General features: G+C 40.0%; 2 protein-coding genes across 10 annotated transcripts in view; one reads left to right on the top strand and one right to left on the bottom strand.

Moving 5' to 3' along the window:
- Nucleotides 1-23,822, top strand: part of SPART (spartin) — a 388,960-nt gene that overhangs the window by 5,308 nt on the left and 359,830 nt on the right. For 6 of the 8 annotated variants that reach the window (XM_084981528.1, XM_084981522.1, XM_084981525.1 and 3 more), the window contains exon 1: nucleotides 7,138-7,584. The exons of the other annotated variants lie outside the window; for them this stretch is intronic. The gene's annotated coding sequence lies outside the window, so the exon portion shown is untranslated. Of the gene's footprint in view, nucleotides 1-7,137; nucleotides 7,585-23,822 lie in introns of those variants that run through there. 8 annotated transcript variants of the gene reach the window in all.
- Nucleotides 1,360-6,991, bottom strand: RFXAP (regulatory factor X associated protein). 2 transcript variants are annotated; one of them, XM_013980439.3, is made up of 3 exons: nucleotides 6,250-6,991; nucleotides 4,894-5,001; nucleotides 1,360-3,024 (listed from the first exon to the last, which is right to left on the bottom strand). In XM_013980439.3, exons 1-3 carry the CDS (start codon nucleotides 6,730-6,732, stop codon nucleotides 2,914-2,916), a joined length of 702 nt encoding a protein of 233 aa, XP_013835893.3. In that variant the 5' UTR covers nucleotides 6,733-6,991; the 3' UTR covers nucleotides 1,360-2,913. The 2 variants fall into 2 exon arrangements, with proteins under 2 accessions (XP_013835893.3, XP_084837683.1); XM_084981557.1 differs by lacking the exon at nucleotides 4,894-5,001.

The following is a 23,822-nucleotide window of genomic DNA, read 5'->3' as shown; positions in this document are numbered from 1 at the left end:
AATGTGAATCCATAGAAAATTATACAAACAAAAAAGAAGAATTCCTGCTGGGTTGTTGACATAAGTTACATGGAAGACAAGGAGGGGAATCCACCAAAGGAGCAAAAGGGGGAACAGACTCCCCCCCCCATTTATACAATGTGATTACATTGCTGTATTTCTATACAATTATATATGTGTGCATACAAAAAGTTTTTTTAAAAAAATTTAGCCTTTTTTGACTGGCCTACTGGGTTCAAAAATGGGAACTTAAAAGTACTACTTTAGCAACAACATTCTACTATGGAAAGAACATTATTTTTGGAGACAGAAGATGAGATTCAAATCTTGGCTCTGCCTCTAATAGTAAGACCTGTTATTTATGTCACCTCTCTGTTTCTTTCCTCATCCCCAAAACAGGGACAGTAATATTTGTCATGCCTTGTTTTAAAGGAATTAGCACATAGGAAAGTACTTTTTAAGTGACATAATTAGGGTTGGTTTAAATGAAATTTGTCATTTCACAAACTCAAGGCCTAATACACAAAGCCTTTATTCTCATGGTCCAGTGCTCATGCTCCCACTGTCCAACGTAAGGTGCATGTTCAAACAGCACTGGCTTCATCACAATCAGGCACGTGGATCACACTGCCTCCTGGATTTAAGGCCAATAGCTGTGTGATCCTGAGCAAGCAGCTTAACCTCTGCAAGCCTACTTCTGTATCTATAAAATAATAATTGTTATAATTATAGAATTGTTGTGAAGAGCAAATGTGTATGCACAATTGTTTTGAAAATTACAAAGTGCTAGAAAATCAGTATCATTTGGTCGTGCTGTTTTTAGATTATGCTCTATTCCTGCACCTCCAGTAGGGAAGTATACACTTGGGTCTCAGAATTGATGTTAAGAAATTTCAGGGGGGGAGTCTCACTGTAGTAAGTGCTACCTATATGGAAATAAAGATTCATTAGTAAAAACATATTTCTTCCTATAAACTGAAGTCAAAAGCAAGAGTTATAAATATATGGAGGGATAAAAGTTTGTGGACACATTGCAAAAAACCTAACCCAAATAAGTAAAAATCTTTTTAAAAATTTAAACATACACACACACACACACAAATATATGCATTCAATCCCTTTTCTTTTTATTCAGCTCTCACTGGCCTATTTTTACTTTCCCTCCTTTTCATATTCCATTTGAAAGAGGATAAATTGGCTTTTTTCAATATAAATAACGTTAACTTACACTCTAGGGATTCAATAAAGCGCCCAACACCATATGTAAGAAAACAAATGAACAGTTACTAACAAATGTAAATGAATTGCTCTGCATCCAGTGTGGAGCAACCAAAGAACAGAGTAAGTGAATCAGACAACTCAAAGGTCAACAACTGGACTTTAATGAATAATTTGGTAAAAGCGTTTTTGCATGTATATGCAGGTACAAAACACATATAAAAAATGAACTTTTCTCCTTAAGTACTTCTTAGAACAGCCATGACTAAGTTTAACTTGATATATATTTCAGAGGTTAAAGCCCAAGAAGCTAACAAATTTTGCACAGTTTAACTTGAGGCACATGCATTTATTGTCAACACTGGAAATACTTTCGTGACATTTGACTTGATACTCTTAGTGGTAACCTTTGCCTTTTAACAGTTTTCCTAGGAGAAAATACAAGGGGTACCTATCACTGAGTACCTATCACTATTTGAACATTACTTAGGAACAACACGATCTTAAAATACCTCAATTTTGAAAAACACTGACAAAGTGTTAGTCTTATTCTTATTTTTAGGATCTCTTTTTGAAAAATAAATGAATATAAAAAAGTAATTTTGCTCTGACATTGGTGGGATGAGATACATTCACACTGTTCACAAATGTAACAACACATGGTAGGTCTGCTTTAAGACAGATCAGCATGAAGTAGAGAAGCCGACCTCGGGAGCTGCACTCCTTCCAGGGTACTGAGTTAACCCCACTCGAGTTTACCAGCACATCTCTGAAAAGAGACGATGCACGTCCTAATGTCACAGATATTTAACAATGATCACTTTGCTTAAACATACAAAATTTGCTTACTTTTTTTTTTTTTTTTTTTTTTTTTTTTTTTTTGCTTTTCAGGGCTGCACCTGTGGCATATGGGGTCAAATAAGAGCTGTAGCTGCCAGCCAAAGCCTCAGCAATGCTGGACCTGAGCCACGTCTGTGACCTACACCACAGCTCATGGCAGTGCTGGATCCTTAACCCACTGAGCAAGGCCAGGGTTGAACCCATATCTTCCTGGCTACTAGTCAGGTTTGTAACCCTCTGAGCCACAAAGGGAACTCCTGCTTACCTCTTTGACAACTCCAGTCTTAACTGCAAAGAAAAGGGTACTATGAGAACCCAATTCTAGGTGCCCCAACTGCATTTTATCATCACAGGTAGCTCTCAGTGTTTCTTAAGAGAAGCATTATTGGTGCTGAGTGTGAAATAATGCTTAGTTGTGGGGGACCACTCAATAAAACCCAGCAATTTTCAAGGTCACTGTGACAGGCAAAAACACACATTTCCAACTGCCCCTTGACGAGAACCACTGAGCTAGACGATTCAAGATTAGTATCTATTAACTTCGTGACTTCCACAGAAAGCAACTGCTTCACTGCCTTCAGTAACAACGACTGAAGAGGAACACTTTGTTTAAAAAAACATTGCAATTAAATATTACTTTGGAAAGATAAGCTGATTTCTTCAAATCCATGGTGATCTGAAAGGGTTAGGTGCACAACGTGCAATACTTATTTGTCCCCAAATGCACACATACTTTCATAGGAAAATGACTGTTTACCTTCTACTGAAATATCTTGCCATTTATCTTTTGTATAAAAATATGTCCATCCAGTACAATAAAATAAAAAAACTCGTAGATCTTCCCGATAAATTCCCTCATACTGATGTTCCTGGAATCTGCTGTTGTCTTTGCTCCAAAACTTGCTGATTTAATAGTTGTTGCTGTTTCTGTAAAAACTGCACCACCTCTGGACTTCTTAGTAATGACTTAAAAAGGAAAAAGAAAAATACATTTATTAATAGTTTTATTCTTATGGGATCAGATTATATTCATGCTATAAAATTACTGATATATATCCTTATATGGATACAATATGCTTATAAAAAACATCCCTGAATGAATACACATTTGCAGCAGATGCACTGCAATTAAACTGCCAACTAATAACAAAATTTGATGTCATACACCAAAATACTAAAACCTAAAAATTATGGGTGAAGCCTGATCTCACTGGTGACTCTGCACACAAAGGAAATGCTTTTATGATATTCCAGCATGTATACTCTTTATGAAACATAAGTGCAAAGAGCCCAGAATAGCACTAGCCCAGGATTACAGCAAGAAAGAAAAATGAAAAGGCACCCCCTGTGAACATGGCAGTTAAATGCCAGTTTAGAAACACAGACATGTAGGACTAGTACTGGAACTCAAGTTTGTTCCACTAGCTTACAAGTCTTTCTGAAGAAATTAAAAATTTTGTGTGTCTACGTGTATAGGTATGTGTGTGCATATATATATTAGTGAAAAAATATTAGCACATTACCAAAATTTCAGAAAAAAAAATACCTGTGCTAAAACAACCAATACAGTTTTATACACTTAGTGGTTTTAAATATAGTTATACTCATATAATAGATATAATGGACTATGGCTAATATGTTTTTAATAAAATACACATATACATTGATGAAGGAAAAAACCCTTGAACCTAAATTGAACAAGATAAACCAAATAAAGTGGAAATGCTATCATTAAATACTGATTTTAAAATTTCCTATTATAGCATAGTACTTTTTCTATTTATTAAATAGTTTTGTTTAAAATTTATTTGTAAAGACAGCCCAACTTCTATTAAGCAAATGGACAATAGTCTACTTAGCTGTTAGGAGACTGATGAATACTGGGGTTTAAACTATTTTACCTTTTTTTTTTTTTTTTTTTTTTGGTCTTTTTGCCTTCTAGGGCTGCACCTGAGACATATGGAGGTTCCCAGGCTAGGGGTCCAATCGGAGCTACAGCTGCCGGCCTACACCACAGCTCACAGCAACACTGGATCCTTAACCCACCGAGCAAAAGCAAGGGATCGAACCCGCAACCTCATCGTTCCTAGTTGGATTCGTTAACCACTGAGCCATGACGGGAACTCCTATTTTACTATTTGTGATAAATACATTTCTGGCAATACTCTTATGCTTATTAGCTTTATCCATATTTAGGATTTATTTCCTGCGAATGTCCTCACAGTAAGTTGGATTTCTGAATAAAGGGAAGATCATTTTAAAGACCCCTGATACTAACTGCCCAACTGCTTTCTAAAGTGTTGTATTAAGATGTGACACCATCAGCAGTATGAGCGCCCCTTTTATGGAACCCTCACCATCACTGCGTGTTAGTATTTAAGTAAGTTTCACTTATTGTGCTATCTATTGGGTGATTTTCACAGATATTAAATATCTTTCCATATCATTTAATAAATGTATTTCTGCTTTTTTTGCAGTGTATTGAGGCCAAAAGATTTTCCTCATCAATTTGTATGAATAGTTTTTATAATAAATGTGTCAACCATATTAACCATAGTCTTTCATATTGGTTGCAAATATTTTTCCTACCTGTTATTTTGAAGTTTGCATTTTTATTTTTACCACCATTTCTGACTCCAGTATTCATTTTTATGTAGTCAAATTCATAGTTTCTTTGTAATTTTGTCTTTATGAGATCCCAAAGTGTACTGGTAGAGGCACAATTCCATTCTGATGACCAGTTTAACAAGTTTTAAAATCTCAAAATCTAAATAGTTCCATTTATAACAAACAGCTTTTGTTAGATTTGGAACTACTTTACAAACAGATATTTACCAGTCTTTTTTGATTTAACACTTGCTCTAAAAGAGTAGGTCTTGCAGGTCGATCCCCAAAAGATCCTGTTCTTTGTTTAACAATGGAGAGTATGTTATCTGCACTTTCCTGGGATAAAAGATAAAAATGCAAATAGGATTAAATGTTGATATAATAATCCATGATTATAGGCGTTTCAATGATGTAATGAATGGGTCTTTGCTTTTCTTCCTTGTTGCCCAGTCCCTGTGGGACTTTAGATAAGTCCAAAGCCTTTCTAGGCTATCTCGGCCTACAATGATCTATCCTCTCCACTACTAAAGCAGTACTGTCTAACTGGTCTTACTGTATCCTGACTGTTTCTACTTGTTATTTTCTTTACATTCAGTTCAACAAAGATAAAGACTTGCAGCTCTTGATTCCTCAGAACTGAAAAAGTGTCCCATTCTATAAGGTAAATGGCTGTTATCTGTTGCTTATAGCAATTAATTATCTTCCCAGAAAATCATGCAAATTATTTCAGAATAGGAAAATTATTAAGGTTCTTTTTGTGGGGGGTGGAGACTAATTCAAAATCTATTGGCCTTTTATACATTTTCCTCAAATGGCAGATGTAAATTCTGGGCAATTAAAAAAAAGAAAATAGCTATAGGTAAAACACATCCTTCTTGGAAAAAAGTACACTATCTCCTCTCTCTGTAAAGAGTTCTGAAGTGAGTAAGTACCTCTGGACCAAAGAGAAGGACAAACAACTACCCTCTGTCATTCTGTAATAAGTGAGATGCTCTTTTACTGAGAATTGAGGTACCAAGAAGAAAATTCTGAGAAGAGGGCCCTGAGGACAGAGTACTAAGCATAAAGTACTAAGAACAGAGTACTGAGAACAGGGTTAACTGAGAATGTAACATTAAGAACACTACAAGAGTACTTTTAATAGGGGTACTAAGAATAATATACTAAAAAAAAAGGATACTGAAAATGGAGTAGTGAAAACAGGAAGAGATTACCTTCTCCGAAATACTAATTTCATCTAGGTTCCTACATCTCTGTGCCTGCTCCTCTAGTGATGAATCAGATCATTTACTATCTGCTGTTTCGGCCCATATCCCAGATCTCTGAAGTGAGAGCTTTGCTGACGTGTGACATCATTTTCACCGAAATTTATTCATCTCTAACAAGGATGCACCAGAACTGTTCAGGCTTTGCACATGTTTGCATAAACTTTAATTGAGGGCAAACACTAACTCTGAACCCACAAGTCCAGCCACAGCAACCTGGCCTGCTTGGGAGCCGGTGGGCAGGCGCTGGAGAAGCAGTCTGTGGCAAGAGCGGCGTTTTTTTCGTCCACCTCCCACTCCCACAGATCCCAACTGATACCTCCAGTTTGACGTGTCCCGCGCTGCCAGCCGGGGCGGCCCCACCGCAGTTCAGGGCCTGGTCACTTTTCTTCTTTTTGTACTTGTCCTTGTACATCTTGTTGCGGTGCTTCTTGCACATCCAGGGCTTGCGCTGCTTGGCCACCTGGCTCGTGGTCTCACTGCAGCCCTCATAGGTGCAGGTCTTGCTCATGCTGGTCCCGCCGCTGCCCCGTCTCCGGGCTCCCCCGCTGCCGCCCTCGCCCCCCGAGTGTGTCTCCTCGTCTTCCAGATCCTCCAAGCTAGCCGTGCTCTCGCCTCCCCCTGGGGGGTCCGAAGTGTCCAGCAGGTCGGTTTCGTCCTCCCCCGCCTCGTCCTCGCCATCCCCCGCCACTTCACACAGGTAGCCAACAGGCTTGCCCGTCCCGGCGCTGCCCCCCAGTGCCGGAGCCTGCCTCAGGACGCCCTCTGCCGCAGCCTCGTCCTGCCCTCCACAGGGGCGCATCACCAGCAGGGTGAACTGAGAGGCCGCAGCCGGGACCGGGGCGGCAGCCAGGGCCTGGCCGGGGGCAGAGGCTGGGGCCCCGGGGCGGAGCGCGCCGCTGGCGGCGCCCGGCCCCGCGCCCTCGGCGACAGCTTGCACCTCCGTGCTGCTGAGACCTGGTGGGGGTCCACGACCCCAGCCTTTCTGCACCTGCTGGGCCCAACTGCACTGAGCAAACTACCGACCCCGGCCCGCCGAGGGGAAGAGGGGGCGGATCCGCGACAGCACCCCGACTGCGCCTGCGCAGCTGCAGCCTGCGCGTGAGCGTCCCTACGCTTCGTGCCTTTCTGGGCACTCGGCGTCTCTGAGGGGCGGGGCTAAGCCTCCGCCGGAGGGGCGGAGTGCGCATGTGCGGTTGGCCGTGGCGGGAGATGCGACGCTCGGCGCCCGGGTGGCTGAGTGCATCTGAGCTCCTGCGGGGCTGCGTGGGGCACCGCTTTGTGACTGGGACCTACTCTGTCTGAAACGTTTCAAAGCACTTTGTAATGGAGCTCTTCGATGTAAATTCAGATTGTGTCTGAGCCATCTTTTGACTTGTGGCGTCGAGACGCTCTTTATAATATTTCGCCCCAAAGTGCCTGAAATGGGAGGTGTGAAGCCGGGATGTGATGGTGTCGCAACCGGACAGCACTAGTTAGCAATGAAGGCAGAGGCGGCCGGTTTGGAAATGGTGCAGTGGAGAAGGAGTGGACCGGACCCCGGGGCCAAGGTGTATTTGTGTTGAGAACTAGATGCCTTCCTCTTGAAACATTTTCCTCTCTGGGAAACTTATTTGCTGATTTTTGATACTTGGCCTTTGCTAGCACCTCTGAGGTAAGTCTTAAATAACACTTTAATTAGCTAAATGAAAAGGAACATTGAATGACGCTAAAAAAAAAACCCCAAAAAACAAAACCAATGATCTGTCATTTCTACCGGTGGTCGCACAGTTGCTGGTTGCTGAATCTTGACTTAGCCAGATCTCAGGAGGGATCGGATCCTGCCCATGTCCTGAATCAAACTGTCCGGTAGCTGTGCTCGTTCCTTTTATTTCTTTCTTCTCGTCTACTCAGAGCTCCCATTATGCCTATTGGAAAGGAAAGCCATGGTTCTCCAACAAATGATAAATCCGTTCACATCAGTGTTTGGGTGGGTCACCAGCTATATTTTAAGGAGAGGAAGGGAGAGGGTTTGGAATTAGACCGACCTGAGTGGCACTGTGTAACCAGGGCTCTTCAGTGATGCCCTCTCTGGGCTGCCGTCTTCTCTTTGGTAAAACAGGCAGCCTGTTGTGTGCTGGAGCCAGGTGATAAGAGCCTGCTGTTAAAATGTCACGATTTTAATTAAAAATTAAATTACATAAATTTACAATTGGATTAAGTTCAAGGCAGAGGTTAAGGAGTTTCCGTTGTGGCTAAGTGGGTCAAGAACCTGACAAAAGAGTCCGTGAGGATGTGGGTTCCATCCACCGCCTTGCTTAGTGAGTTAAAGATCTGGGTGGTGTAGGTGGAAGAGGAGGCTCCAATCCCGTGTTGCTGGTGGCTGTGGCCTAGGCCAGCAGTTGCAGCTCAGGTAGCTCTGATTGGACCCCTGGCCTGGGAACTTACAAATGCCACAGGTGCTGCTGTAAGGAAGACAAAGAAAAGAAAAAAAGGTTAAAAAACTCAGAACTCATCTCTTTCTAATTGTTTTACTCTTAGCCATAATGATAAGATTGTTTGTCTCTTGTATTTGTATGTGAAGAACTATTTAAGTGGTGTTGGGAAGGATTGTATCTCTTCCCAGCTCTGCATCCAGCGGTGTCATGCTGGTAGTTTGAAACCAGCTATGGTGGGAGTGTTTACACCATGGAAATCATCAAAGCAGGACTTGAATTATTGTTGGTTGTTTCCAAACTTAAGAAAGTGGTAGTAAAACTGCTAAGATTAAACTTAAAATGTTTCGTGTCTGTGGCTCTCACATTGTCATCCCCCCCCCCCATGGAGGAAATATTATTTCATCTTTTGACAACCATCATGATTGCAGCAAAGAAGTTGCTTACATGATTAAGAACAAGTGAAGTGCTGACATCTTCATTGTTTAACTTTTGGTTTAATGTAAACAGACACATCAGCCAACATTCACCTCAGAACCACACTCTTGGTCAATAATATGAGCAACTTCTTTGCTTGTATTAGAAATCAAGCATTTATTTATTGTCAATTTGTGAAACATTGATTAGATAATTATAAAAACTGGTATGGATTTTGCAGGAAGTGGCAAGTCACACTGAAGTTTTGGGTGTATGGAATTTATGATAAAAGGACTTGTGTCTTGTATCATTATTTGTAAATTGTGTGCTAAACATTCAGTTAACTGTTTTTTTGATTTTTTTTTTTAATTTACCAGCATGTCACTGAGGGCAGAACTATTTAATGCTAGTACAAATTCCTGTTATAGTATTCAATAAATAGAGCAGGTTGGATTTTTTTAAACTTTTATCAAGGTATAATTTACATGCTATAAAAACTATAGTGTACAATTTGGTGACTTTTAGTAAATTTATGGAGTTCTGCAACCATAACCACACTCCAGTTTTAGAACAGTTTCAACACTATGTCCCTCCTTCCTGTCCATTCTCAACCTCTGATTTGTTTCCCAGCCCCAGGAAGCCAATTAATCTACTGTACTCTTGTCTTTTGTGGGCATTTTATATAGATGTAATCATGTAATAAGACATGGCCTTTTGGACCTGACTTCCTAAACTTAACATAATGTTTTTAAGATTCATCTACTTTGTTGATGGTATCAGTAGTTTGTCTCTTTATTGCAGAATATTATTTCATTGTATTGTTTATCTGCTCACCAGTTGGTGGACTTTAGGTTTTTTTCCAGCAATGCTCCGTAATGGCAACAGGTGTTATTTTATTTTATTTATTTATTTTTTGTTGTTGTCTTTTTGCCATTTCTTGGGCCACTCCCGCAGCATATGGAGATTCCCAGGCTAGGGGTCGAATAGGAGCTGTAGCCAACGGCCTACGCCAGAGCCACAGCAACGCGGGAACCGAGCCGTGTCTGCAACCTACACCACAGGTCACAGCAACGCTGGATCGTTAACCCACTGAGCAAGGGCAGGGATCGAACCCGCAACCTCATGGTCCTTAGTTGGATTCGTTAACCACTGCACCACGACGGGAACTCCAACAGGTGTTATTATCTGGGGCTTAGCACATAATGATCTCTCAAAATATTTTCCGAAGGAATATATTACTAAATGAATGCGTCGGGGTGAAAGAAGGAGCTTCAGTGGACACAGACCTAGGCCTGATTATCCCTCATAGTCAGTGTGACTGATCTGGTGGGGACCAGGAGTCTCTGGACATAGGTTTCTCAGCCAAGAAATGATTGAATTGGTCTAAATGATCTGTAAGCTCTCCCCTAACTTTAGAGTATATTATGCTGTAAAGGTCGTAGGCCCTGAGCTTAGGCCCATGCCTTGGGATTCTGATTCCGTTGCCTGGTGTGGAGCTGGACATGCATATTTTTCCAAGGCTCTTTAGGTAACTCTAATATGTAGCCAGGGTGGAGAACCATTCCCTTATCTGCTATAGCTAAAATGTAATTTTGTGGATTTATATATATAAACAGATATCCTAGTTCTGGGATTCAGTAACCTGATGTATTTGACACCAACTAATAAGATTTTCATATATGGCATTTTTTAAATGGTGGAAACTCAGATTATAGTCAAAGCAAAAATTTAGCATTATTTCTATGGTCGATAATTCATGTAGAGTCTATCCATTTAAATCTTCTCTGAAGACTTACTACTAAAGACAAGGCGTTGTATAAATTCTAGATGGGCTTTTTCATTTCCTCCATTTATTTCTTTACTGTTCTCTCTAACCATGCACATTCCTTCTCCTGTGGGTTTTTGTTGTTGTTGTTTTTCATTTTTAAAAGTTGTATTGGAATATAGTTGATTTACAATGTTAAGTTCCGCTGTATAAGAAACTGATTCAGTTGTATGTATATGCACATCCTTCTTCTTTATTTTTGAAAACGATGCTTATCTGTTATCAAAAGAGTCCTTTTATAAATGGGAAACAGTGAGACAAAGACGTGCTTGTTTTTCTTTCATGGTGTTTGGTTTATGTGGGCTTTTTGGTTGCCCGCTAAAGGGGACTTAGGCTCTGGGGAGAAGACACTGCCTTTTAGGAAGATCTACTCTGAGATGTAAGCAGACAGTAGTGAATATGAGGATTCTAAGAGGACAGCTGAGCATATGCATTGTAGACATAGCTAGAACAAATTAAACTGGGAACAGGGACTTTCTGCCTAAAAATAATGGACTCCATGTGGAGGTAGACATGACAAAAAAAAAAGAAAAAAAGTTGGAAGTGCAGTATTCAGAAGGCTCCCAGGAGATCTGAGCATTAGAGGATGATATTGCAGAGACTAAAGTGATTGAAGAGCAATTACAGAAATATGTCAGGGGGCTGAGCGCAAAGAAATGATGATTGGAAAGAGTACAACATGTCATAATCATCACTCTAGAAGACAGAGCAGTGCTGAATCAAGCCATTAAGAAATGCCTTCACGGAAAGTACTGCTGAAGAGTCTCCTGGAATCCATCCAGCCCTAAGAGGAACTGGTCCTGCAACACCCCAGGCAAAAGGATGGACACTGACCATGCCATCCATGGACCGATTTCTGTCTGAATACGATCCACATAATCCTGTGAAGTATGGGATACCCCTTTATCCTGTGGACCAAAGAATCTGCCTTCAAATTTAATGGTTGTGAAAAGTATAGAATTGAAAACCAAATTTTCATTCTTTTGAAAATTTGTGTAGGGTTACCCTTCAAGCTAAGCAAATGTCACAGCCCCCAATGGGGACAAGGCAGAGATGACAGAGACAAATAGTCAACAGCTTGTTTTGGGGTGACGAATTTGGGAAACTACTTTTAAATATTTTCTAACAATTGCTGATGATCCTGGTTATCTGAGAGTATAGTTAAGATGTTGCTTATTTTGTACTCTTTTCCTCTTTGTATGCTGGTATTTTTCTTTTTTCTTATGGTCATACCACACTCCGGGCATATGGAATTTCCCAGATCAGGGATTGAATTCGAGTTGCAGCTGTGACCTTTGCTGTAGCTGTGGCAACAGCAGATCCTTTAAACCCACTGTGCCAGGCCAGGGATTGAAGCCATGCCTCTGTATCAACCCAAGCCACTGCAGTCAGATTCTTAATCCATTGTACCACAGCAGGAACTCCATATGCTAGTCTTTTAGAATTACTTTGAGCAAAACATCAGTCCCCTCATTAGCTGTGTGGTTTGAGGACCAAGCCAGTGAATGACTGGTGGCTGTCCCCTGCAGCCTTTGGTGTTTGTCCTCTCAAAGCATATTTTGGCACTCCCGAGCCTCACTGCTGTGATGGCTGAGCCCATGAACCACCTATTTTGCATGGGAATGGCTCTAAGGTTTGGATAGGGTTGCTCATGTGGCCAGAGTCTGCATCGCCCAAAGAGCCTTGACAGGCCTTGAGATGCTCTTTGATGTGCAGTAACTCCTTACCTGTGCCCATCTTACTGGCTGATTTTGTTCTTTAAAGTGCTCAGAATGCAATAAACGGAAGACAGCAGTCCATTTTTTTCTGGAACAAAATCTCTAGTGCTTTATGGACACTTTATAAGTCAGTATGCTTAATTCACCTCTAAAGATTTAGTGTACAAAGCTTCTAAGTACTACTTTTTCTTAAATCGTGGAGCAGAACTTCTATGCCTAGTCACAAAGGTTTGACCTGCTTCTTCTCTACATGACGTTATTTTAGGTTTGCTAGTTGAAGCCTGGTTGACATTTAGGATTTCACATTGGCCAGGTTCAAAGTCTGCTCATTCTATAGGACTATTTACTCGCCTGTGTGGGGTTAACTTTAGCTTCTGTCTCACGAGGGCCATCTAGACCCATTGTAATGCAGCCCCAGGGAAGAGGACTTTCTTAAAATCATGTCGAAGCAATAAAGGAGTCATACAGATAAAGTTTTAAAAAACAAGGAGGATTGTCGTTAAAATGCTTTTACAAATAAGGTTAAAAAAAAGAAAAGAGCCTAGGTTTCACACATCTATATCATGTATACTCACCACTGCTTTCTGTGAATTATTGTTTCAGAATTCCAGACAAGAAAAAGAATATACTAATTTCACAGCTATATCCTCTGGAAGAACAATAAAAATCCTTTGGGGGAGTTCCCGTCGTGGCTCAGTGGTTAACGAATCCGACTAGGAACCAGGAGGTTGCGGGTTCGATCCCTGCCCTTGCTCAGTGGGTTAAAGATCTGGTGTTGCTCTGAGCTGTGGTGTAGGTTGCAGAAGCGGCTCGGATCCCGCGTTGCTGTGGCTCTGGCGTAGGCCGGTGGCTACAGCTCCGATTCGACCCCTAGCCTGGGAACCTCCATATGCCGCGGGAGCGGCCCAAGAAATAGCAAAAAGACAAAAAAAAAAAAAAAAGAAATCCTTTGGGGTTGAGAATATAACTTCAAGTGCTGCTGAAATTCAGCGGAAGGATTAAGTCAGTGTACTAGGTTTATTGGCCAAGTATCAGTAAGAGAAGCATTTAATTTTTCCAAAAGGAAAAAGAAGAGGGGGAAGTAATTATGAAGCAGTTTCTAGCTGGGCAATAACTCCAAGGTGGTGTTTAATATTTTATACTATATACATTTGTTCATCTCTATTTTCTCAATATGTAAAAAGCTATCTTGGATTTTTCTTTTCTTTTCTTTTTTTTTTTTTTTGTCTTTTTGCTATTTATTGGGCTGCTCCCGCAGCATATGGAGGTCCCAGGCTAGGGGTCTAATCGGAGCTGCAGCCTCCGGCCTATGCCAGAGCCACAGCAATGCTGGATCCGAGCCGCGTCTGCAACCTACACCACAGCTCACAGCAACGCCTGATCGTCAACCCACTGAGCAAGGGCAGGAACTGAACCCGCAACCTCATGGTTCCTAGTCGGATTCGTTAGCCACTGCACCACGATGGGAACTCCGGATTTTTCTTTTCTTTAACAAAGTAACTAAATATTAAAAATTGAATAATGGTAAAATTTTTTCCATTTCAGTAGTCTTTTAGTAGTAATTTGGGATGAATAAATGTATACTAATGGTATGCCAATATGGCAAAGGATCAAGCTGGAAAATGGCAAGCCTTCTGGGTCAGCCTCCTGTCAACCCACTCCCTTCTGAGGGCCAGATGTCAGGTTCAGGGAGAGAGAGATCTAACCAAGGCCCTTGGGCTATGGGGCTTTAAATTGCAATCATAGAGCAAGGACCTAAAATCTAACAGTAGTGTGACTCAGCAGAACTTTTACTCCAACCCTAATATGCCAACTCAGCTAGGGAAGCAACAGCTCCTTCCCAGGTGAGATCAGAGGCCAGGTTCCAATCCTTGTGACTGACCAGGGTTTATTCCTTATGCAGTTGGCTGAAATAGGTGTTCTGTGGAGCTCTGCCTGCAAGGGATCCACCTTGGACAAGTTATCTCTTACCTCTTAGGTATCATTTGCTTGTTTAATTGAGCTTAATGTAGATTAGCAATATTGGAAGAAACAAGTCCATATTTCCCTTTTCTAGATTTACACTGTGCTGCTGAGCTGATGTATTGAGTAAAGTTTGTTCTGATGTTTAAACAAGATAAAAGAGTAATTTATATTTTGCTTTGGATAGAAAATGTATTTGTATATCTGATATTCTGAGGATACCTAACATTTCAAATAAAAGCATAAAGTTGTAATTGGGTGAACATTTGATAAAATCCTAGATGATTTGTCAGAGATGGGGACTGTAAGTTTTAAGAGGTATTCAACTAATCATTCTTTTTAAAAAAACCTTATTGAGATATAAGGTTACATATCATAAACTGCACATCATAAGTTCACCCACTTAAGGTATACAGTTCAATTTTTTATTGAACTATAGCTGACTTCCAATATTATGTTAGTTTCAGTTGTATAGCAAAGTGATTGTTATTTTTTTCAGATTATTTTTCACTATAGATTATTACAAGATGTTGAACATATTTCCCTGTGCTATACAGTAAATCCTATTGCTTATTTATTGTATGTATACTGTTTTTTTTTGGTTGGTTTTTTGTTTTTTGTCTTTTTGCTATTTCTTGGGCCGCTCCCGCGGCATATGGAGGTTCCCAGGCTAGGGGTCAAATCGGAGCTGTAGCCGCCAGCCTACGCCAGAGCCACAGCAATGCAGGATCCGAGCCGTGTCTGCGACCTACACCACAGCTCACTGCAACACCGGATCGTTAACCCACTGAGCAAGGGCAGGGATCGAACCCGCAACCTCATGGTTCCTAGTCAGATTTGTTAACCACTGTGCCACGACGGGAACTCCCTGTACTGGTTTTTTTTACAATTCAGTGTTTTAAAATATATTTATGGTGTTATGCAACCCTTACCATTACCTAATTTTAGAACAGATTCAACTCAAAGAAATTTTATGCCTATTAGCAGTTGTCCCTCATTCTCTCTTCCTTCTTTCCTCTCCCAGTGCTTGACAACCACTTGTCTACTTTCTGTCTCTATTGGTTTGCATTTTCTGGACACTTCACTAAATAGTATCATACAATATGTATGTGGTCTTTTCTGATTGATTTTTCACTTAGTATATCAGTCATTCATTCTTTCTATAAACATTTATTGAGCTTCATTGTACACAGTGCTATACGCCCTGGAAATATCAAGATAAATAAAACACTTTTCCTTCAGATAGCTTCAAGTAGTGGCCCTTGACCCTGTTTATTAGTCAGTGTTCTCCAGAGAAACAGAACAATATATATAGTGTGAACCAAAAAGAACAAAGAGTGTCACTTCTTATCCAGTTGTACAAGGGTTAAGTTGCAGCCTACTGCAGTTGCCTAGGACAGTGCCCCTTGAGAGGATTCAGGATGAAAAACTGGATGAGGTGCCTGTGCTTTGGATAAACGGGCCCTTAGATAGACATCTATCTCAGGAAGAATTCCAATGACCCTAGATTCCTGCATCTTCTCATACCTAGAAAGCACTAAAATCATTACCTTGTGATATCTGTTCTTTGTGATTAGCAATCATTTTTACCAAATGTGTGCTTGACTACATGTATTTCCTGGTCAAAAAATTTGTATATATCCCGGCTCCTCCCTTACCTCTGGGGAGCAGTTCTCAGAGCTGTTTCCTGGATTAGAGTCCTCAGAAAGGCCCTGAATAAAAAAACTCAGCAACCTTCATGCTGTGCATTTTCTTTAAGTCAACAATAGGTGTATATAAGAGAGGATTTATTATAGAAATTAGCTCCACGGTTATGGAGGCCAAGTCCCATAGTCACCTGTGAACTGGAGACCTGGGAGAGCTGGTGGTATGATTCAGTCCAAGCCCAGAGGCCTGAGAACCAGGAGCGCTGGTGCCCTAGAGCAGAAGATGGATGTCCCAGCTTAAGCATAAGGAGAAAATTCATTCTCTTTTGGCCTTCTTGTTCTATTCAGGCCCTCGATAGATGCCATGATGCCCACTCACATCAGTGAGAGCAATCTTTTTTTACTCAGTCAATTGATTTAAATGCTGATCTCTTCTAGAAATATCCTCAAGGACACACCCAGAGATACTGTTTCACTAGCTCTCTGGGCATCTCTTAGCCCAGTCAAGTTGATATGTAAAATTAGCCATCACACTCTTAAGATCCAGAAGTCCCTCTTATTTTATCAAGTATTTTATAAAATTCCTTATCTATCCCAAAATGAAACTCACATTTAATGTAATGTACTTATGCACATAATTTAAAAATCAAGAGAGCTCCCTGGTGGCTCAGTGGGCTAAGGACCTGGTGTTTGGGTTCAATCCCTGGCTTGGGAACGGCACATGCTTCAGTTGCAGCTAAAAAAAAAAAAAATCAACATTGTACATTGTACTTGGGCTGGGGGCAAGTAGGAATAGGGAATTGTTTCAAAGGTAGAGAAGAGTTTCAGTTTTGCAATATGGAAGTATTCTGGAAATTTGTTGGTGTGAATATGTACTTAACACTACTAAACTATACATTGAAAAATGTTTAAGATGAAAAATTTTATGTGTATTTTACAAAATTAAAAAAATCATTGCCCTAAATGTAACATATAGGAGACATTAAAAGAACATTACTTATAATAATATAATGTGTATCCAAAAGGTTAATTTTTAGGCACAGTTAGGCTGGAAAATATAATGATGTACCCAGATGTCTTCATTTACTAAAATGAACGAGAAAGTTGGAAGTCTTGACTGTAAGTAAGGGGTACAGGACAAGGAAGAAGCAGAGGCATGGGAGGACACGAGAACAGAAATAATTTAAGATAAGACATACCAGATCATTGGTAAATGCTATTAAGGAAGGAGAGGAGTTTCTGCTTGTGGTGTGAGAGGTTAAGAATCTGGCATAGTCTCTGCAGCGGTTTGGGTTGCTGCTGAGATACGGATTTGGTCCCTGGCCCAGCACAGTGGGTTAAGGGTCCCTCATTGCCGCATCTGTGTGGCATAGGTCACAGCTGTGGCTCAGATTCAGTCCCTGGCCTGGGAACTTCCGTATGTTGCTGGTGTGGAAAGAAAGTATGAGAGGGAGAAAGAGAAAGGAAGAAAGAAAAGGGAGGGAGGAAGGAAGAAACAACTGAGGTAGGCAAAACACGCGAAGACAAATTATATGCTGTCAAAGGGAGAAAATGATGAAGACTGAGTGGGGCATTAATGAAGGGTAAAATAATTTTCTGTATTATGCCTGGAATACTGATAAGAGGATCTCTGGTAACGTCTCGTCTCTCTAAAAATTCTACAATTGGAGTTTCTGTCGTGGCACAGCGGAAACAAATCCCACTAGGAACCATGAGGTTGTGGGTTCAATCCCTGGCCTTGCTCAGTGGGTTAGGGATCCACGCAGTGCGTTAAGGATCTGGTATTGCCGTGAGCCGTGGTGTAGGTGGCAGACATGGCTCAGATCTGGCGTGGCTGTGGCTGTGGTGTAGGCTGGCAGCTGTAGCTGTTATTAGACCCCTAGCCTGGAAACTTCCATATGCCACGGGTGCGGCCCTCAAAAGCAAAAAAACAAAACAACAACAAAAAATCCTACAATTTATTGGGTGCTGCATCTAGACTCTAGAATTTTTTTATGATTTTTTTTTTCATTATAGGTGGTTTATAGTGTTCTGTCAATTTTCTACTGTACAGCATGGTGACCTAGTTACACATACATGTATATATTCTTTTTTGTCACATTATCATGCTCCATCATAAGTGACTATATATAGTTCCCAGTGCTACACAGCAGGATCTCATTGCTTATCCATTCCAGAGGCAATAGTCTAGTCTATTAACCCCAAGTTCCCAATCCATCCCACTCCCTTCCCCTCCCCCTTGGCAACCACGAGTCTATTTTCCAATAGACTCTAGAATTTAAAAGCATGTGAAAGACCTTCCTCTAATAAACAGCAATGAATAATGAGTAGACTGGAAAAAGAAACATATGGAGAGATTGTGTTAAGCCTCTGGGGACTCTTAAGTATCAGAATTAAATAGAAAAAAAACAAGTAACCAAAAAATAAATAGTTTTATAATATAAGATTTGTAACATAAATATCATCATACTTAGAATTTTTAAAAATATATTACAATATGAAATATTTGAAAACAATGTCTTTCATTACAATTCCATGACATGTCTGTGTCCTGTGCCTATGTTTTAATACTTTGTATTAAGTCTATTAAGTTTAAAATGTCCTGTAGACATTTACAGTAAGCACACTGACAGAAACCATTCTCAACTCATAGGCAGTAGGAAATGCTGCCATAACATAGCTTCTTTTCAAACAAGTGGGTATAAAAGTCTTAGCTGAATCCCAAGCCTCTTTAATTAGACTGTTTAAATCATGCTTTACTCTCAAAGCCCTTTCAAAGCTCCATTAATTTTTCTTGAAAATGTTGTATAACATGTTCCACATCTGCTTAAAACCATCTGATCTGGTGTTGTAAAATGTTAACTGACCTTTAATATAATCATCCACATGAGAGCAATTTTTTTTTTTTTTTTTGGCCGAACCTGTGTCATATGGAAGTTCCCAGGCTAGGAATAGAATCAGAGCTGTAGTGTCAACCTACACCACAGGTGCAGCAGCGCCAGATCCCAGCCTCCTCTGTGACCTACACCACAGCTCACGGCAACGGCGGATCCTTAACCCACTGAGTGAAATCAGGGATTGAACCTGCGTACTCATGGATGCTAGTCAGATTCTAGCATCTACGAGCCACAATGAGAACTCCCGAGAGCAATCTGTTTCTGAGTTAGTATCCTTTCACCTATCATGTTAAATAGATTATGCTGCAAAGCTAGAAACTATAAAAATCCTCAGTGAGCAAAGTTATTTTAAAATTTTGATTTGTTGAAAAAGCCAAGATACTGTCCTTCACTTCAATGAGATCGATCATTTTGAAGTTTAAGATGGGCCTCATTTATGCAGTAAATGTGCATTTACATTGGAGAGATGTGACTGCCCCCCCCACTTGACTGTATTAGTAAAAGGGGGAGAGTTGACCTCCCCCACTTCCTACAGGAAGGAATAAGATGTATCAGTCAGTATTACTTGGGATGCTTGTCAAAAGCCTTTAACGTGAACCAAATGAAGCCTATAGAACTAATTTCCTGTTTACAGAGGAGAGAGGGAGGAATTAGTTAAACTACACAGTGAGAAGATGATCAGAAACTTCTAGGAGTTCCCGTCGTGGCGCAGTGGTTAACGAATCCGACTAGGAACCATGAGGTTGCGGGTTCGGTCCCTGCCCTTGCTCAGTGGGTTAACGATCCGGCGTTGCCGTGAGCTGTGGTGTAGGTTGCAGACGCGGCTCGGATCCCGCGTTGCTGTGGCTCTGGTGTAGGCCGGTGGCTACAGCTCCGATTCGACCCCTAGCCTGGGAACCTCCACATGCCGCGGGAGCGGCCCAAGAAATAGCGACAACAACAACAACAACAACAACAAAAAAGACAAAAGACAAAAAAAAAAAAAAAAAAAAAAAAAAAAAAAAAAAAAAAAAAAAAAAAAAAAAAAAAAAAAAAAAGAAACTTCTAGAATGCAGAAATCCTAAAAGATGTCTGGTCTGGTGGAAAAAGTCAATGTTAAAAACAATTTTTTTTTTTTAAAGATAGAGTCAACAAATATGTTGGATTAAAAAGAGGCTGAAGAGTTCTATAACAAATGCAACATATGAAACTTGTTTAGATCCCCGTTAAAAGCAAACAACCCTCCCTCCCCCCATAATAAAAAAGTATTTGGGAGACAACTAGAGACGTTGGAAAATGGGCTGAGTATTAGGTGACATTAGATAATTAGTCCCAACTTTTTAAAATTGGTAATGACATTGTGGTTACATAGGAGAATATCCTTATATTTAGGAGATTTATGCTTGAGAATATAAGGGTGAGGTGGCATGATATGTTCATTTTATTTTGAAATGTTTTGGCCAGAACATACATACATAATGGAAGTGATTATGGCAAAATAAATTGTTGAATCTAGGTAATGAAGATAAGGATGTTTATTGTCCCTGTCTTCCAGTTTTTCTCTATACTTTAAAATATGCATATTAAAATACAAACTATAACTTAAAATATTTATAAACTGAATAAAGAGAAAGACCTTTGCAAATATGGCCTAAAAAAGGTACCTCATTTTTTTGCAGTGTTTCAAGTTTGATATTTATTTCTTCTTTGATTACATCGAAAATTCCACAAAAGTCCATAATGTGAGCCAATTTTTTTTTTTCTTTTTTTCTGTTTTGGCCACTCCATAGCATATGGATTTCCTGGGCTGGGGGGCTAGGGACTCCAAGCCAAATCTTTTTTAAAAAATTTCTTGGAGGAGTTCCCGTCGTGGCATAGTGGTTAACGAATCCGACTAGCAACCATGAGGTTGCAGGTTCGGTCCCTGCCCTTGCTCAGTGGGTTAACGATCCGGCGTTGCAGTGAGCTGTGGTGTAGGTTGCAGACACGGCTCGGATCCTGCGTTGCTGTGGCTCTGGCATAGGCTGGGGGCTACAGCTCCGATTGGACCCCTAGCCTGGGAACCTCCATATGCCGCGGGAGCGGCCCAAAGAAATAGCAAAAAAAAAAAAAAAAAATTTCTTGGAGAACCATCTTATCTGGACAAGACATTCAAACTATTCATTGACTTTTGACAAATTATGGGTAATCTGTAATTGAAAGGATTACTTTTATTTTTTTAATTTTTTTCTTTTGTAACCTGTTTTTAAATGATTTTTAAAAATTTTTCCATTATAGCTGGTTTACAGTGTTCTGTCAGTTTTCCACTGTACAACAAGGAGACCCGGTCACACATACATATATACATTCTTTCCCTCACATTGAAGGTATTGCTTTTAAATATTCATTGATCTGTGGTCTCCTCTAAGATTCTTGGTAATCAAGTATCGCTGATGAATAATGAAATGACTTTTTAAAGACATTTGGTGCTTCTTTTTTAAACTGGCTCTGAACTAATGTTACTAATGCTCCACCTGCTAAATAAGCAATGATGTTGGAAAATGATTTTTCTCTTTTAAGTAATTTTAAGAATTTCAAATATTGACAGTGCTTTTGTATTCATCATCAGTCATTTTGAAAATAATATTTTCTCTACAATTTTTTCTGGCCTTGAAAATTTTACATTTGCAAATGGTAAAGCTTCTCTGTCGTAAAGGATGCTTTCATTTACTCGTAAGAAAGATTTGTTTACATTATGCAGTTGATGTCAACATCTTTTGTAGCTTTCTTAAAGCAGCATTGCAATGGAATAGAGGGAATGATTTAATATGATTTTTCCATCCTCTTTATAGTAATCTTTTATGCTGCTAAGATTAATTTTTCTTGAATATTGTGTAGCATGCCATAATCCATCATCATTCACGTTGCTCTCCAAGAAACAATGAGACCCATCTCCTGCGTAGAACATTGTAAAATATTCCAGTAACAGTATTGCTAAATATCAGAAATGTATGTGTATCTTTTCCAATTTGATTAACATGTTCCTCTGTAAAATGTTCACTTAATATATTCGTTAGCTTAATTAGAAAAAGTGCATTGGCAGAGTAGGCACATTGGTGACTGTTCATTTGTACAAAAAGCTGTAAATCCCAGTTTCAAATATTTAACTGAATATTTGCCCATATTTAAAATTTATATTTGACATTTTGAAAGGAGAGCTAAATGAGAAAATTTGTACATTTACTCAGACCAACAGAGTTGTGCTGTTTGGGGGACTCAAATGCCACCCACCTTGCTACCTTTGGTGACCCAACTATTTGCAGTGGGAACAACTCTTGGTAAAGTCCTGAACAAAAACTGAGTGCATTCTTTTCCCTGTTTATATGGTAGTGCATTCCTGTGAGTTCAGTATGTATGAACACCATGCACTCATACTTTTGGTTATATATAAACCAGAGTTTTCATCTAAACTCAGACAATTATAAATATGTTTTTCACCTACATGGAAGCCAAGCAGAACATTCAGAAGTTGAACATGATGCATACAGTTCTTTTTTGGTACCAGCTTGCATACTACAGTCATCTCACATACTTGGCCCTACCCACTGAACGTTTGTAAAGTTCCCCAAAGCTCCAACCTTGTGACAATCAGAAATGCTCCTCATATTTGCAAAATTCCTCCCAGGGGCCTACATCACATCTTTTGAGAACCATTCACTTAGAATTTAATAAACACTGACAAAATTTCAAGAAATCTAAAATGTTGTCGGTGCTATGAATACATAGGCAACTCTCTACCTGGATGACTTAAGAAGAGCTTCAGAGAAGAGGTGATACTTAAGTTGAGGCTTACAAGATCCACATGGATCTTGCTTCTTTGACATGAACGGATTAGATGGGTGTAGGATGAGAGGCATATCAGTTGCTTTTACTATAGACTCTGTGATAACGGTTTTAAGAATCTACCTTTAAGTGCCTTCGTGGATTTTAGCTGTCTTGAGAGCATTATTTCAGAATACTCCTTTTTTACCCTCAGATTTCATGTTAGTCTACTAGTGCCATCATAACCAAGTATCACAGACTAGATGGCTTAAACAAAATAAATTTATTTCTCATAGTTGGGGATGCTGGGAAGTCCACGATTAAGATGCCAACAAGATAGATTTCTTCCAAGGCCTTTTCTCTTGGTTTATGAGTGGCTGTCATCTCACTGCGTGCTCACATGGCCTCCTCCTTGTGTTTGTGGAGAGTAAGAGAGACAGAGAGAGAGAGAGAATGCAAGAGCACAAGCCTTCTGGTATCTCTCATAAGGACGCTAATCCTATTGGTTCAAGTCTCTACCCACCCTTATGACCTCACTTAACCCTAATTACTTCTTGAGAAGCCCCATCTCCAAATATAGCCACACAAGAGGTTAAGGCTTCAACCTTCATGTATAAATTTTGAAGGACACAAACATTCAGTCCGTAATGGGCTGCTGTTAACAAAATACCACCAAGAGGGTGGCTTAAACAATAGGCATTTATTTTCTCATAATTCTAAAGACTGACAAGTCAAAGATCAAGGTGTTGGTAGTTTTGGTTTCTCCTTGCTTGCAAATGGCTGTCTTCTTGCTGTGTCCTCACCTGGCCTTTCCTCTGTGCATATGGAGAGAAAGATCGCTGATGTCTCCTCCTCTTGTTATATGGACACCAGTGCTGTTGGATTAGGGCCTCACCCTTATAACTTCATTTAACTAGGTCATCAAAATGTAAATTTTAGGGGGACATAATTCAGTATATAACCGACCCAGTCATGCATATATATATATATATATATATATATATATATATATATATATGTATATTATCTTTTGCCCATATTATCTTCCATCATGTTCTATCACAAGACGTTGCATATAGCTCCCTGTGCTACATGGTAGGACCTCATTGCTTATCCATTCTAAACGTAATAGTTTGCATCTACCAAGCCCAAATTCCCAGTCCATTCCACCCCTCCCTCTCCCCCTTGGCAACCACAGGTCTATTCTCCACATCTGTGCGTCTTCTGTTCTGT

Source organism: Sus scrofa, chromosome 11 (assembly GCF_054392235.1).
Source record: "Sus scrofa isolate SSC_HxYL_T2T_F1_AM1 chromosome 11, Sscrofa_HxYL_maternal_Yorkshire_Landrace_v2.0, whole genome shotgun sequence".
Classification (NCBI taxonomy): domain Eukaryota; kingdom Metazoa; phylum Chordata; class Mammalia; order Artiodactyla; family Suidae; genus Sus; species Sus scrofa.
This window is presented reverse-complemented; position numbering and strand designations above follow the sequence as displayed.

Coding starts and splice junctions, on each gene's coding strand:
- RFXAP (XM_013980439.3), bottom strand. CDS start 6,732: ATGCGCCCCTGTGGAGGGCAGGACGAGGCTGCGGCAGAGGGCGTCCTG. Junction 5,002..6,249: donor CGGGACACGTCAAACTGGAG/GTATCAGTTGGG, acceptor CTTTTATCCCAG/GAAAGTGCAGATAACATACT. Junction 3,025..4,893: donor TGTTAAATCAAAAAAGACTG/GTAAATATCTGT, acceptor TTCCTTTTTAAG/TCATTACTAAGAAGTCCAGA.